This window comes from Pagrus major, chromosome 1 (assembly GCF_040436345.1).
Source record: "Pagrus major chromosome 1, Pma_NU_1.0".
Lineage (NCBI taxonomy): Eukaryota > Metazoa > Chordata > Actinopteri > Spariformes > Sparidae > Pagrus > Pagrus major.
This window is the reverse complement of record NC_133215.1, coordinates 29,133,947-29,150,245: the sequence shown is the minus strand read 5'-3', so window position 1 is coordinate 29,150,245 and position 16,299 is coordinate 29,133,947. Positions and strand designations below refer to the sequence as shown.

At 39.3% G+C, this 16,299-nt stretch overlaps 1 protein-coding gene across 1 annotated transcript in view; it reads right to left on the bottom strand.

Annotated features, from left to right (window-relative positions):
- LOC141000574 (neuronal acetylcholine receptor subunit alpha-7-like) overlaps window positions 1-16,299 on the bottom strand; it is a 49,447-nt gene that overhangs the window by 8,230 nt on the left and 24,918 nt on the right. The window contains exons 4-6 of the mRNA XM_073471347.1: window positions 13,226-13,335; window positions 4,773-4,852; window positions 3,636-3,803 (exon numbers count right to left, since the gene is read on the bottom strand). Coding sequence (XP_073327448.1) covers window positions 3,636-3,803; window positions 4,773-4,852; window positions 13,226-13,335 — 358 coding nt within the window. The remainder of the gene's footprint in view (window positions 1-3,635; window positions 3,804-4,772; window positions 4,853-13,225; window positions 13,336-16,299) is intronic.

Below are 16,299 nucleotides of genomic sequence, written 5' to 3'. Positions count from 1 at the left end.
CTTTATTATCTTCATTATCTTTTCTTAAACTTGACCGTTTCACTTCACCTTTGTCTCTTAGGAAGAGACAGACAAAACTAAGGACGTTGTGTAGACAGAGTTGGAGAAACTCAAACTGAGAAAGACACAATGTAACAGACACAAGTAAGAATGAACTGAGCCACCAAAATGGAGGAAAATCCTGGATTTGTAAAGCTGTAATGGTAATGGTGTAGTTTGACACACAAATATGCTTATTTGCTTTCTTGCCAATAGTTAGATGCGTAAATGGATGCAAATCTCATGCCGTGTGGTAAATATTAAGCTTGAGCCAGGAGATGGTTAGCTCAGCTTAGCATAAAGACTGGAAACAGTGTGAAACCGCGAGCCTGACTCTGTCCAAAGAACACACTTCAGAGAATACGCTAATGAATGATTTTTCCAATTGGCCGCATTAGTTTATTTGCTGTTGCCAAATAGTATCCAAGCGTGAAAGATATTCGTTACATAGCTAAACTTGAGTCAAGTAAAAAGGCTCATCATTGTAAATAAAATAAGTTGCAAGTGAAGTGTCCCTTGAAATTAGTATTAAAACTGCAATCCAGAAGCTGCTTTTTACGGAAGCCCTAAAGGGCCATGCATTCATACATTTTATTTCCTCCGTTTTCCTGAGATAACAAGTAAATTTAATTTGTTTTCTCGAGATCTCGAGTTATTATCTCGGAATAACAACTGCCGTTTTCCCGGGATAACGAGATAATTTTCTTGAGATCTCGAGATAACGAAACTTTGTTTTCCCGAGATAACAAGATAATTTTCTTGAGATCTCGAGATAACGAAACTTTGTTTTCCCGAGATAACGAGATAATTTTCTTGCGATCTCGAGATAACGAAACCTTGTTTTCCCGAGATAACGAGATAATTTTCTTGAGATCTTGAGATCTCGAGATAACGAAACTTTGTTTTCCCGAGATAACGAGATAATTTTCTTGAGATCTCGAGATAACGAAACTTTGTTTTCCCGAGATAACGAGATAATTAATTTGAGATCTCGAGATAACGAAACCTTGTTTTCCCGAGATAACGAGATAATTTTCTTGAGATCTCGAGATAACGAAACTTTGTTTTCCCGAGATAACGAGATAATTAATTCGAGATCTCGAGATAATGACTGTGATATGATAGGCCTGAGATTATGGAGACGCCCGGGACCTCGTAGCTGGTCAGCTATGTAGTTAACGACGACATCAGGCTCACTTAGATTGTGCCGCTGATATAGCTGAAGCCTTGCTAACCGTCTTTTTAGATTACGCACACTAATGTGTATATTATCTGTAATGCAAGGCATAATGCTATTTCAGCCTGTGTCAGGCCTTAATTGAAAAGATATGTGACGGTGATCGATTTGCTCCCGCTCCTCTGACATTGCTACACTGAATGATGTTTCCTGCAATGATTTAATATACTACACTATTGTTTTGTTTTCTCAAGATCTCAAATTAATTATATCATTATCTCGAGAAAACAAAGTTTTGTTATCTCGAGATCTCGAGAAAATTATCCCGTTATCTCGGGAAAACGGCAGTTGTTATTTCGAGATAATAACTCGAGATCTCGAGAAAACAAATGAAATTAACTCGTTATCACGCGAAAACAGAGGAAATAAAATGTATGAATGCATGGCCCTTTAGGGCTTCCGTAGCTTTTCATTGATTGATGGGGCTGATAATAGCTGATGTTATGGGAATATCACATATTCAAACCTAAACTCTGATTATTAAATATGCTTTAAACTAACCTTTAGCTATAAAACAACAAAAGATTTACACTTGATGGCAATCAGAAACTTGAAGAAAAACTTTCAACAAAGAACTAAACCAGCAGGAAATAATGCATCGTAATTATGAATGAAGTGATCTCTGTTGGGACTAAATCACACTTGGCGAATACCTAACGCCTGGTCACCGTATCAAAAACTGTTTTAGGCCTATGTGACTTAGCTAATGGCTTAAAGCCAGTTTAGTTTATTGTATAATCACAGTTTAGCTAGTTTATTCATGTTAATCTGTGACTGACCTCAATCAGACGCTTCAAATCGTTATAAATCTAGCATGCGATCAAAGTAACTAGCATGCTAATAAATCATTGAATGAACACACAAATCAAACAAAATGCACATTGAAAACACATGAAGCACAAGCTAAATTAAACCAATGCCTCCATCACTAAGATTGATAACCTGTTAAACTGAGAGGGGAGAAATGGAGGAGTTTTCTGCCAATTCACCAGAGTTACTTAGATACTTAGATATTACTGATTGCTGATTTTTTAAAAGCATTTCTTCTTCTTCTTCTTCTTCTTTATTCATCAAAGGTTATATGACGTAGATATGTTGGGTTTAAGTCTGCTTGTTCATGAATCTCTCATAGACTACAATAGAGCTGGCACCAAAGTCTGGTACCAATGTAAAATTTGATAATGTAATGTCCTTTCCATCTTGTATAGGTTCTCGGACACCGCAAGGAACCTGTAAAATTGTTATCATCATGCGGTTGCCAGGCAACCAGCAAAAACAGGAAGTTACTGCGGCTAGCCCCATACACAATTTATTGTTTGTATGGATCTAACGAATGAGACATATTGTATTCATTAACCTTTCCCCCTGTTTCCAGTGTTTATGCTAAGCTAAGCTAAGCTAAGCATTAGCATAAATCAGTGTATCTTACATTTTGGGCCTCCCTTTTTGATATCTGTACCAAAAGTCCCTCTAAAAAGAACTGCCCACCTCAATCATACGAGGTGATGCATATCAACAGAGTAATTTCCTCTAAACCATAGCAGCTAATTAACCTTTTGTCTCATAATTCCCACACAAGTCTTGAATCGATATGGCTTATCAGGTAATAACTATCTAAAGGGCTTTATCAACCTGAAAACAAATATCTTTAAAACAAATAAATATGCAAGTTTGGTGTGTTGAAGAATTCATCAGCCAGAGGAAACTGTGTGGATGCTGCTCCAGGCTATCTGTAGCTCTATAACGATGACTGATGGACAGAAACATGTCAGTGAGAATTGCATCTTACAAGAAAGTCGACATCGCTAAAACACCTGCTGTCAGAGCTGTATAATGCCGACTGGCTGTCTAACTCCCTGAAATATGACATGAAGGGCCGAGCTAATATTGAAAGTCTGTCTGTCTCAGTCTGTCAGAGTCCCTGAAGGAATTCACAGTGTGCTGCTCAAATATATCTCTCAAATATTGGGAGAGATTTCAGTCAATCTTCACTTCAGCTCTCACACAGAGTCTTTATCCCGCTTATGGCACCGTGCACACTCAGTATTTATTTTTGCACTCCGTTATTAAGTTGATCCAGATTCTAATTCTGATTCATCCGTACCACATGATCATCAAATTATTCTCTGATTGACAACACTGTGGTGGCATTTACTGTGATATACCTGTTGCACAAAGCTCTCCCCACTTAGCATGTAATACATTTGTTCTAAATCAGTCAGAAAACAGACACATTTTGAGAAAAGCAATGTAAGAAAATATGTTTGTTTTTTTATAAGCAGACAGAAACTGGAGGAGGGTCATGTCATGTATTTTGTTTTACTCACTGAATGTGTATTTGTTTGTTGGTTCTTCTTACCTACAAGATCCCATTCCCCGTTGGGTATGTAGGTGGAGATGTCCACGTCCATCATCTGGAGGTCCAGCAGCCAGCCGTTGTGGGTCCAGGAGCCAAACTTCAGGTCACACTTCTGCACATCGAATGGGAACCACCGCACATCAATGTAGCAGGTACTCTTCAGGATGCCTGGAGAAAAGTGTTGGGGAGACTTACTTCTGGCACTGAACAAGGTTTTTAATGGCCCATCTGATGCTAGAATGCTACACAAAAACATGTTGAGGTGGAAGGTCTTATTTCATGTCAGTAATTTCCCTGATTCATTTTGCTTCAGTGAGAGGGAAGGATCACAGCATCACATACATGTTTAATTCGAGATACAAGGTTTTCAAGACATAACATTGTTATGATGTCATGAGTTTTGTTTGAGTTTAGTTTGTAGTTACGTCTGAGGCCTGGGATTTGTGTTTTCAACAGTGTCGTTGCACTCAAAAACTGTGGGGCTGTGCTAATTTCTAGATAATGTTGCTTTAATGTAACATTATGAACCAAAATGCCTTATTTTTTTAAATTTTTAGTTTTCAGTCACTAAAAAATGTCATTTTTAGGAAAACAGAGTACAGAGTCATAATAATGACGAGTAAATGAACAGAATTTCCATTATTAAAGCAGGCTGTAGTAATCAGCATGCTTTGGTGATTTCTGGGAAGAAGCTCTTGGCTGACAAGTAACAGCTTTCAGATGTAAAGGTCAAATTCAACTGTTGTTTCAATAGTTTTCAACCTGTGGCAGATCCCACATTGTAATGTAATTGAAACAGTATTGAAACTATGGTGTCTGAAAAACAATTAATTTACTTTTTCTTTATTTTTATACTTTGACACAAAGATGTCTTTATACCTGCAAATCACCAAAACCATGAGTGAGGTGGAAGTTTTAGTTAGCGAGTTGGGTGTTGATGACAGTGATCAAGCTAATGATCTTTCTGAAGACCATGATGACGATCTCAACAGTTTTATTGTGACAAGATGCTAAAGATGGTGAGGATACATTCAGAACAACCATTTATAATGGTTATGCAGTAATAAGACTTTGTTGACAAAATGAAATTGAATTTAAGTTATAAGTGACGTATTTGTAACACAGTGAATGTCTTACCTGGTGGGATGTACTGGCAGGATCCTGAAGCATTTACTAGCACATTTGTATGGAAGGTAGCATCAAACCTCTCATCAGCACTGCAAGGGGAAAAGAGTGGATAACGTAAGAACAGCAATGGAGCATTTAAAGAGGGAAGCCCCCGAAACAAGGGGACTGATCTTTAGAAGAGGAAAAAAGCCAGAAAGGTGAATAAAAGGACCAGGGGTTATGAAGTTGGTCCAGAGCACAAAGGTAAAGTCAGGTACAAAGAGAAACCCAGACAACAAAGAGAAAGTGAGAGTGAAGGTGACAGAGAGGTAGAGACCAGCGGGATTAGTGTCGATCCAGACAGACGGTGTTTAATTTTACTGATCATCTTCAACAAACATGATTGTCGGCCATCATGACGTCCTTCAAACAGACAGGGATTAGGTACGCTCAAAAATTAAACTATATAATCAGAAAAATACATATTTCACACAAGAATAAAAATCATTCCAGGAACGTGACAACAATTTTCTTACAGGGTACCCAAGGACAGGGAACAGTCATGCTTAGACTGTAACAACAAATGTTGGGGACTCTGTTTTGATCAATACAAAGTAAAGAGAAGCTTGTCAGCAACATAAAATATTAAAAATCTTTAACAAGAGTGGACAGATTTCTAAAAGACCCCAAGAAATGCATTCAATTGTGTAGTATTGTTAACTAAAAAGCACTCACTGAACACATCCCTCCGCCAAGGCTACACAGCCCTCTGCTTTTAATGTTATAAAAACATGAAATGTCAGGTTAGACATTTTAAACTGAATGTGCAATAAAATACACAGTGACAGTCCTAAATGCTATCGGGGGGTTTTAGGGCTTTGTGCAAAAATAAATTGTACAATATTTCAACTGAGTCGTGCTCATGGAATCTTAATGACTCTGTTGATCTCTAACGTTTCCTCTGGTGTCATCATCAGGTCAAAACTTGTGACATTTTAGCAACCTCAGCTGTACTTTGTGTTAAGTGCTCATTAGCAAATATTAGTGTGCTTACACTCTAAAATAAAATATGAAAGTTCCACCACATAACAAAATCCTCCAGGTGCACAACAGCCCAGTCCCAAGGATAAAATGTTGCTAGTTAACGTGCAAACCACTGATGCGTTCACATATGTATGTATAATAGGCTACATATCGTATTGACATTTCAGAAAAACATGTCACATAACATAGACATTGCATGTTTATGACCTGACTTTCATGTCTTGAGGAGGGGAGGCTAGTGCAGTTGCAAGCCAGTGACTCCAGTTCAAGACAGTGTTTCAACATTTGTAAGCATGACATCCCTTTTATGGTGCCAAAAGCCGTATATTTGTGATGGGAAGTCAGGACATCTCCATCTGTGTTTGTGGCAACAAAGCTAGGTGTTTTTAACGACCTAAGGACACCTCCAGCTGAGCTTGTTTCGTCAAAGCATGATCTTTGCCTAACCCTAATGAAGTGTAAAACCAGTTGGCTAGGGTTAATAAAAGATCATGTTTTGGCTACAAATACCTGCGCCTAAACCTAACCTGAGCATAAGCACGGAACTTAACATGAAATTGAAACTTACACGTGAAAATACACAAAGTTGTAATATGTAAAATGTACAGTTTAACATATCAGTAGTTTTGCAAAAAAAACGTACATTGCGAACATTAATCTGGCGACTGGGTTATGTGTGACATGAAAGGAAACACTAATATCTGTCAAGTGACACATACAAAGCATTTAGCACCCTTCCTTAAATCAGGCTTTACAGTGCTGCTGGCACGGCAGACAAAAACAAACAAATAGACCATAGGGGACTAAAAACATAATCTCCCTGACAGGAGTAATTAAACAGTAAAAAGCTTCATTTGATGGCAACATAGAATATTTATGTATTCATAACTATTATAATATTCATTCATCTGTGTATGCTGTGACACCATAGAAACACCATAGAAACACTGAATGAGAAACACTGAATGCACCTCATTGTGAACAATCCAGTCCAAAGCCATACAGAACAGCCTGACTCATACCATCATCTTTTATTCTACATAAGTACATTTCTACCACTTACAGTATGAGACTGGAAGCAGCAGGAGAAAGTGAGGAGCATGCCTAAACTCCTCTTGAAGGCTTTTTGTTGGACAGGTAGAACATAAATTTGAGCAAAGTGCACTGGGACTGAGCCCAGGAGGCATTTAAAAAGACAAGGCTTTACCCAATGCAGATTTATAACTGCTCCATCAATAATCTAAATCTAATCACTTGTTTTACTTAGCAGAGGGTGGAAAAACTAAGAGGCTGTGAGAATACATCGGAACAGCAGCAATCGCTCTTATCCACTACAAGAATAAATGAGCTAAATTAGCATTTAGCCTTGTAATGGTGTTTGGAATACATCTACCTAACAGGCACATTATCTGGGTAGCATCAACATTTAAAAACTGACCCTCAGTTTCTGGTTATTTAAACCATCTATCAAACTACTAATGCAGGACATTTTTATAATGAAAGAGGGTGTTTTAAAATAAGATTCAGTAAATATCCGGATGAGGAATAAATTGTTAAGAACTGAACCTTACCGAAATATGGATATATCAAACCATACATAACATATAGGACAGGTAGACATTCGTGTTACAGGAGACTTCTTGGTGCTTACTCTGAATCACATCTTAATCACATCAGTAGGTAAGTAGAACATGTTTCAAAAAGGTCATATGTCATGTGGAAAAGATAAGGCCATGATGAGGGTGTTGAATCCCAATGGAGTCCTTTTGCCCCCGATGGGATTCCTTCACAATTTAATCACTTTTTTCTTCGATGTGAACCACTGACTGAAAGACCAAAAGACACATTTGAGAAAATGGCTTGCCATTTACTTGCTAAATAACCTGCTAAACCTAGGAACAATCGAGGAATAACATTTTCTGAAAATAATCCTTCCTCTCATAGAACATATTGCTTCAATGTCCACTGGCTCGAATGACTCTTCATGCCTGTGAAAACACTGTTGCAGTATATGATAAAGCGTCACCATCGAGACATGCTGCTAAGGTAAAGAAAGACAACATTGTGCTGTCTAGATTCACAAGTGAAACCATCTGCACATGTAAAGAAAGCAGCTCAGCAGCAAGGTGGCTTACATTATTTACATAGAAAACACAATGAAAGCAGAAAACTCAGTCCCAAGTCCCTTGGCGTCCCAGCTTCCCAAGTGTCTATAGATGGTGAAATATTCAAGTCATCATGTCAGGGATGGCACAAATGGTTCCTATATTATTTATCTGGAATGGGATTAGGACTTCCTGTGCTGACATACAAAACATACAGCTGTCTAACTCTTAGATCCTCCACCAGTCAGAGAGTCTCCATGTCTAAACAGCCTTGGCTAACTTGGAGAGACTACCCTACTGAGGCCTGAAGAAACAGACTCTCTGCAACCCACGGATACAGGAAAATGCATAACTATGCACATTCTCTGTGAATGCAATAACATCAAAGTCAGTCATTGATCTCTGGCCTAAGGTGTTGTTGTATGAACCACCCTATGATCAAAAAAAGCCTGGTGATAAGTCCCCAGGCAGCATCTTCTTCTGAACCCCGTCCAAAGGCTCCAAGTTCAGATAATGTACTTTGTACTGCTGTTTGCTGCTTAAGCATAAACAACAGTTAAAGCCTTCCTCTCCAAAACACCCAGTCACAAAGAGTCAACCCTCCTGTTCTCTCGGAGAAAACTCCAACATTGAAGCACTCAGCGAGAAGCCTGTGACCTTTGGTACCTCTCCACCTCCTGCACTACCTGCTGCTTCTTTCCCACCAGGGCGCAGACAATTCATGTCCCCAGAGACAGTTTTTGTAGATAGAGGTCAGCACACCAGGGACCCCAACTTCCCCTGCCTCATGAAAGACAGAGCACCAGGCCTCTACACTAAACTTTACATGCTTTAACTGCAAGGTTCCCTCCCAGACTTTGCTCATGGAGGGGACCCCAGGCAAGGTAGCTTGAACCAAAGGTTAAGGCAGGTACGGCAAGGTACGCTTGAAACAAACATGTTCACGTGGTTTTACTCTTCGAGCAGAACAAGATGCATGTACAAAGGGGAATAAGCACAGACAATGGCTCTCTCAGTAAGTCTCTCCTCGGAGAGTTGTACACAAAAAGTAAGGCACGTAGGTGTGCAAAGAATGAAGACTTTCACACACACCACCCAAACTGCTGCATGAAGTGGCTATGCTTGTCAAACTGTCAGTTTCAGAGTTACAAAAAATGTTGAATGCAGCCACGCACTCCATGTTTGAAATAGTGTCTGACAATCTGACAAGCACTTTGTTTAAAGCAAGACCCCGAGATCAAAAACAGCACTGCATGTGCTGCTTCAGGTACCAGGGAGACATGAAATACGATCCAGGAAGTCGAGTTTGACTCACAGATCCATGAGTTTGAAGTCTCATTATATGCCAAAATCCAGAGAGTGGTGATTGTCTGTTGTCTCTTGGCTTTAAGGTGCCTGCATATTCAGATGGTTGTCTGGTCAAATAGCATTGAACCCCCACCGCAGCATGTGTCTCTGGCATTAGAATTAGAGTGACTGTGTCTGACAATTTACTTAAATTTCTGTGTAGAGCGTAGAGCTGTGCAGACGTGAGAAAGGACCTAGAGTTTGGACTTCTCACTCAAATTCTCTTTTTCCATTCTTGTCACAACAATTTCTGTCACTTTTCTTGTGAGCAACCAAATACAACGGTATGAATGCTTTCAAAGTCGTTATCACCATATTTAAACGACATCACATCTCTCAAAGGGTGATTCTTAGAGAGGTTTTCCTGGTAATCCCTCGGGTGAAATCAAAAGAGCCAATGCTTTTATGAAGCCCAGTCTCAGAGGACAATACAACTTGGCCATATTTAAAAGCTCACAATTGCTGGGTTCTGCTTGACTTGTCATTGTTTCATGGTTGATTTTTTTTTCTTTATATGCAATTTTTATATTTCTTACACTTTCTGTTATTGTCCCTGCTGGAGTATTGTTCATGCGATGACCTAATTTCCAGATGGGGATCAGTAAAAGTTCATCTTATCTCAAAATCTCAAAATTTTAATCTCATTTCTTGCTGCATAAAAATAGAAATGAATGATTTTACTCCTGATTTACACTGTATGCATACCGAATGTCACTTTCAATCTGGTTCTGTGTCAGGACTATATTGTCGTTATCGTTAGTGATCGCTGATCCCCACCGTAAGCTGCTTAATGTTCTGTATCATCCCTGTTAGATAGCCAAACCTCTCCCTTCTCCCTCTTCGTCTCTCATGCACACGTAGACACACACACACACACACACACACACACACACACACACACACACACATATGCAGCTCGAGCCATAAAAGAATCCTCAATCACCTTGAAGGTAGAGCTGGAAAGCCAGCGCCATCAATCAACCTCACCTCTGCCTTGTATCGCGTTGTCTTTCCCCCATTATAAGTGTGATTCTTTAAGTGTGTTCGGTGTGTGTGTGTGTGTGTGTGTGTGAGGGAAAAGATCATGTGATTCTAAGGTGGCCTGAGAACGACTGATGCATTAAAAGCATCTTAGTCCCCTGTTAAATGCCCTCTCTTGGAGCAAGACAGTAAAATAATGGGCAACAATCACAAACTCCCCACGGTATCTTTTATAGTCAGCAGCGCTATAAAAAAAGCAGTTTTACTCACCAGACAAACACCGCTTTGTTATTTCCTCAAGTGGTATTCCCTCACACATTAATATGATTTATGTATGTATAAGGGAGGTTCCTCATTCAAGCAAGGATTCTCCTCCATCACTTTGTTTGCTTGTGGAAGTGTATAAAATGCTTCCTATAGCAATAACCAGATAACAGACTTAGAGCATCTGTTTTTTTTTTCTCCACATACAGCGTTTTATCTAACGTACGAATTTATCTTGGTGTTGCAGGCCCGGAAATAAATAATGGAATCCTCCAGAGCCAAAAGAACTTCAAGACCAAACACAGAATTTCTGTGAGAGGTACGTAAACATATTTTATATTTCCAATTTTGCCAGTCCTTCCCTCCTATTGTCCTTTTGAAGACCTGTACCATTTGCATGTGCTAGATGAAGTCATGTGATTGCACGTATGCACCGTACATGGGCTGTATATTTTTCAGTATGTCACAGCTGTTAAACAAGAAGGTAAATGTTCTGGATGTTTACCGAGTAGGCAGCTGTCAGCAATTTACGTCTAAAACTGGCTTGTGTTTGGGGACCAAATTGGTGCCACACGTATTCATCTAATGTTCACAAAAGCATGAAACACAATGGGCACTGGAAAATGATCAAGTCTGTATTGATTCCAAGGACCATTCTCCAAAACCGAGCAGGTCTAGACCACATTTTGAATATCAATCTCAGAAACACATAGCAACCTAATTTCTTTGTGCAGCCACAAGAGCCTCATCTCCATCCAAGAAGCAAAAAAGCCAAAATGGCTGCACAGGTTGAATAGAAAAGAGGTTCAGTTAGACTGACCTATGAATAAAAGAAACCAATGAGCTGCTCACAGGAGAGATTCTTTCTTTGGAACCATGAAAGTCCCATTCTTTGGCAAAGCTATGAAAAGAAATGAAGTCAGCCAGATGACTGTTTCCAATAAGACCTGTGGAGTTTGATATGAGAGTTTTATATGTTATGATGATGAATAAAGGTACACTACACAAATGTAATATATGAGATTAAATTCTGTCTATTCTTCTCTAGTTGGGCGTACTATTTGTGTTTCACAGTAGTGTATCTGTTGACATTCCCAACCACTAGGCACCATGTTATAAGCAGTCTAATTCCCACTGCCCATTGCAGGCAACAGATGCAAAGACCCCTGGGATTTATGGTTTATGTCCTCCCAGCGGGAATCTGCTCAATCATCTCATTAATCAAGGCTGTAACCAAGAGTGAAATTTCATCTGGGGAATATTTTCTCCCACTGTGTTTTTGGGTAAACACAGCCCAGACAATCTTGAATATCTGTCCATGCATTACAGAAAACAAATTGGTATTAAGAGAGGGAAAAAAAAGAAAAAATAGATAAAATGAAGAGAGTATGCAAAATGGAATGAAACAGCCAGAGCAATGTCGAATTAACCACTGTGCTGCTCATGGCAGTGGCCAGTAGGCACTGATGTACGCAAAAGTGAGGTCTCATCATTATAGCTTCCTTTCATCATTCCTTCTTTTATGTCAATGTACTTTATTAAATAACCATTCTATTTTATAAGAGTAGAACTACTCTGTGATTTTAAGTGCAGTACGGTGAGATAATAAATCACTCTGTCAGGACAAAAGTGGAGGGATTCTCACAGTCTGTGGAATAGAGATTAAACACTACATTAAAATTAATATACCAATACTGACATGACTTTATAAAATATCTTATATAACTCTCTGAACTAGCTTGCAACCTTTTTGTATTACTAAGGAAGCATAGCAGGAAGTAGTGCTTGCAGTAGCTGATTGGCATTAACGCCTTCATTTATGCGGCATCAGAAAACCAGAAGAGTAAACTATATTTTGAAAGTACCCAACCACAAAAGATCGCTACGATCCACAAGCTCTCTTAGCATTTTAAGTCTAATAAATGCATAAATAAACAACTCACTTAAAAAAAAACAGTTCACTTAAAGGCCACAATCCTACAAACACAAAGCAAAATGTACTTCAGTCAAAAAGGCTACCCGATGTGACAGTTTGTCTTGCTGCTGTAGATGTGTGCTTTTTGCTAACATATCCAACTGTATCATGTCTCACTCATATGTAAGAAAACACCTATCATAATGAATGTAAACAACGAACACAGCTATTTTTAATACCCACCGCTGATTAGCTAGTGTGTTAGCATGCAGACAGACAGTTAGCTTGTCAACTCTTTTCATCCGGGCTGAATGTAATGGAACTGCCACAGATATTATTTGTCAGAGAATTTGATTTACTGATTGTTGACGGGATATATGCTTCTACAATATCTTACTAAACCTAGCTTTAACTAAGATTTGACATTAATTTATGTTTGGTAGGGCTGCATTATTTCTTCCAGCAGAATCCGTGTTGTCTCTTGGATTCTTTGTGAGCAAACCCAAAGTGGAGAGCCTCTTTTTTGCCAGATCTAACTGCATAACCAATTGCTATAAACGGTTTATTCCTTGACCTTAATGTGTTTTTATTGCTCCTGCCTGTCGACAGGTTATTTGCCTGAGGACTGAAGAGAAAAAAGACTATCAATACCACAACTGGTAATCTCAGGATTGTTGAAAAGTGAAAAACTAGATGTAATGAATAATATATCTTAAAATCAACCAACAAGTAGCTGGTGAAAGAACGCATCGATTGGCGTAGAGAGGATATAAAATGAGACGAGACTTGGCCGCTGAAAAGAGCAAAGGATTGTTTATATGCCCTACCTGTTGTAGAGGAGGATATCTGGTACCCATACCAGGTTGGAAGGGAAGCGCAGGTTCTGAACCCCGGGGTAGCTCTCTGGGTTCCATGACAGGTAAATGTCTGTCCAATACTGAAACAAACAACAACGAGAGTGAAAGGAGTTGATATATAATGCAATAGATGAGGGAAGACATATAAATGAGGACAAAACAAGTGTGCAAATGGCAGAACAGTTGAGGACAAACGACTGAGGTTTAACTAAAATGGGATGAATGCCACATTTAAGGCTCTTTACACTAATCGGTTTTTGGTTTGTATCTCAGCCAGGCGAGCCACTTTGATACCTTCGTTGTTGATTATATCGTGTGTGGCAGGGACAGCATATGTTTACAGCTCTGACAGTTTCAGGCATTTCACAGCTTCAATGGTGTTGGTACAATGCCACAAAAATACATGTATCCTCTGTGCGTCATAGCTTCTTTCCTAAAATATATAACATAACAATATGTTACACAGCAATGCAAAACCAAACTGCGTCAGAACTCTCTTTGATCGACCTCAAACCATTAAGAGTCAAACATCGCATCTTTACTGTTGTCTCTTACGCTTTGTCTCTAGCTCTGATAATGGAGCCTGGCAGTGAAGCCTTGCCAAGGCAACAGTTGTTGGCACTGACTCCTGCTCTCCCATTTGAACTGGTCCATATTCAGCAAAGGGCATCAAAGCGTTTCAAAGAACTGAGAGCCTGTGTGTGTTGTGTGCTGCCTCTGTGCCTCTTTTCACGGCTTACAATAAGTAGCTGGAAGATGTTAGATCTGTGGAATGGTCATTCAAATAGGTGGCATGTAAGCACATTGATTTGTTTGTTACTGTTGTGTTTTTCAATGTGTGTGTGTATGTGTGTGTAGTATACAGACATATATAGAAGTCACATATAGATGTAGGCACTCAGATGTTGTAGCTGCAGGGCACATTCTCTATGGAGCAAACACAGTCCCGTTACTAATGTGGCCACAGTACACCGGGCACATCTGTTTGTGCCTATATATATGTATGTGTGTGTGTCTGTGTGCGTGTATATGTGCACATAAAAAGTATGCAATGTGTATTGTGTTTGCATGGATGTGCTCTTAGAACTGATGTATGTGTCTGTGCACAGACAAATCTACTTGTGCATTTGTACCTCTGTCAATCTAAATAATGATTACAACCTACAATCATCCTTTGGGGTTGGGTTACTGTGCATAAAAGTGTCTTTTACACCATCACCACTAAGAGATGCCATCCATCTAAAGAGGGCCTGCTGACATATGTCTCCACTCACGCAGCTAATGACTTAATCACTACACTTGTCATCTGTGGGCCTTGGCGGTTTGGTGCTTGAAAGTCTTCTTTTCATGTTCGCTGGCTGGGAAAGCACAACTAACAGCCAACAGAACAAATTACAGCTCGGTAACTTTGTAGTCTGTCAGGAACAGATGAGGAGGACACTAGGCAACGTAAGGTAACAGCTGTCTAAGAATAGGTTTTGGAGTTACATAAGAGAAATTTAAGAAAGCGTCACTAATTTGAGACAACTCGGTTCTTATTAGGAGGGTGTGAAAATTATTCTGTGAATGCAAGACTGAGGATGATACATTTTAGGGAGTAGGATGCAAATATGCTTATATATACTTACATATGTACATACATACATATATATCATGTGCATACATTATTTATAGTTATAGTGATAGGTTTTTCTATTTTTCCATGTAACAACATGTAAATTCTTAAATGATAATAATAACTCTTATTTAGGCCGTCTTTGATTTTAAAGGATAAATACACCAAAAAATGTAAATTCTGTCATTATCTGCTCGCTTCCATGCTGACAGTGTTGCAGCATTCTCCTAAACACTTGTTGTTGATGGGGACTTGATTCAAAACATTAAAAAAACAGCGTAAAAAAATAGAAAATGGCTCTAAAACAGCTCCTCAGGTGTAATCCAAGTCTCTGTAAGACTCAAGATCCCAAATTGATTTGAAAAGAAAGTATTTACCCCCTTCTTCAGACAAAATCTTCACTGTAGATGCTAAGCTAGCATGCACCCTATCTGGAATGGGTGACAAGTCCTACAGTCTGTCAAGGGTGTAAATAATCCTAATCAATTTGGGATCTTGGAGCTTCTGGAGACTTAGATTACTGTAGACAAGCTGTGTGGATCCATTACATTTTTTTTCAGTCTTTTTTTCTGTTTTAAAACAAGCCCCCATCTATTTTAGTTGTTTAGGAGAATGCTGTAATGCTGTTTTGCTGTGAAGCTCCAGTCCTGTTTACTCTGGATAATCCACAGAGCTCACAGTGAACAGGTGTTATATTTTCTTTGGTAGAAAACAATTCCAGTGAGAAATGTTGACACTATGATGCGTGGATTATCGATTCATGGCAACACGGTTCCACAGAAACATTTTTTTGGAAATTAGGGCGAACTGACCCATTAAAAGGTCGTCTTTCATCACCCGTAAGAGCTGGCTGTAGAGGGGTACACAGAGGTAACACCCAGCTCTTAGAAATCTCAAGCTGATTATTCTCACATAAAATCCAATCCATTCAGATGTGGGACATTCATTGCCTGATAAACCTGTAATCCTAAAATCCTCCATGCTGCAGTGGGGGGGTGAACCTGACCGTTCACTGTCTGACTGTCTGTGAGCTAGTTAATGTAGCCTACTTCTCAAGTCTCCTTCAAAATCTGCTGCGTCTGCAAAGTCCCGTAAGCCATTACACCAAAGTGGATGCCAGTATTAAAGAGGTAGCTTCCTGAATAATTGATTCATTCATACCTTGTAAGCCAGTCAGCAGCCAACTCAACCTGACTAAGTGTATGCTGAAATCCTTAATGGGCTGTTCTGACTGAGGCTTTGGTGATAATGAGGCTGTTGTACCTACCTGACCGGCTCGATGTAACAGTTTCCTGAGCATTGTAATGCATATTCCCTCTACCACTGACTCAGTTTCAGCTTTCTATAATGGGATATGAGCGGTGTGCGTGGATTAAGAGTTAACACTGTGTATTTAAAGAATTTGGCATGTTCAGCCTTTCCAAAACCA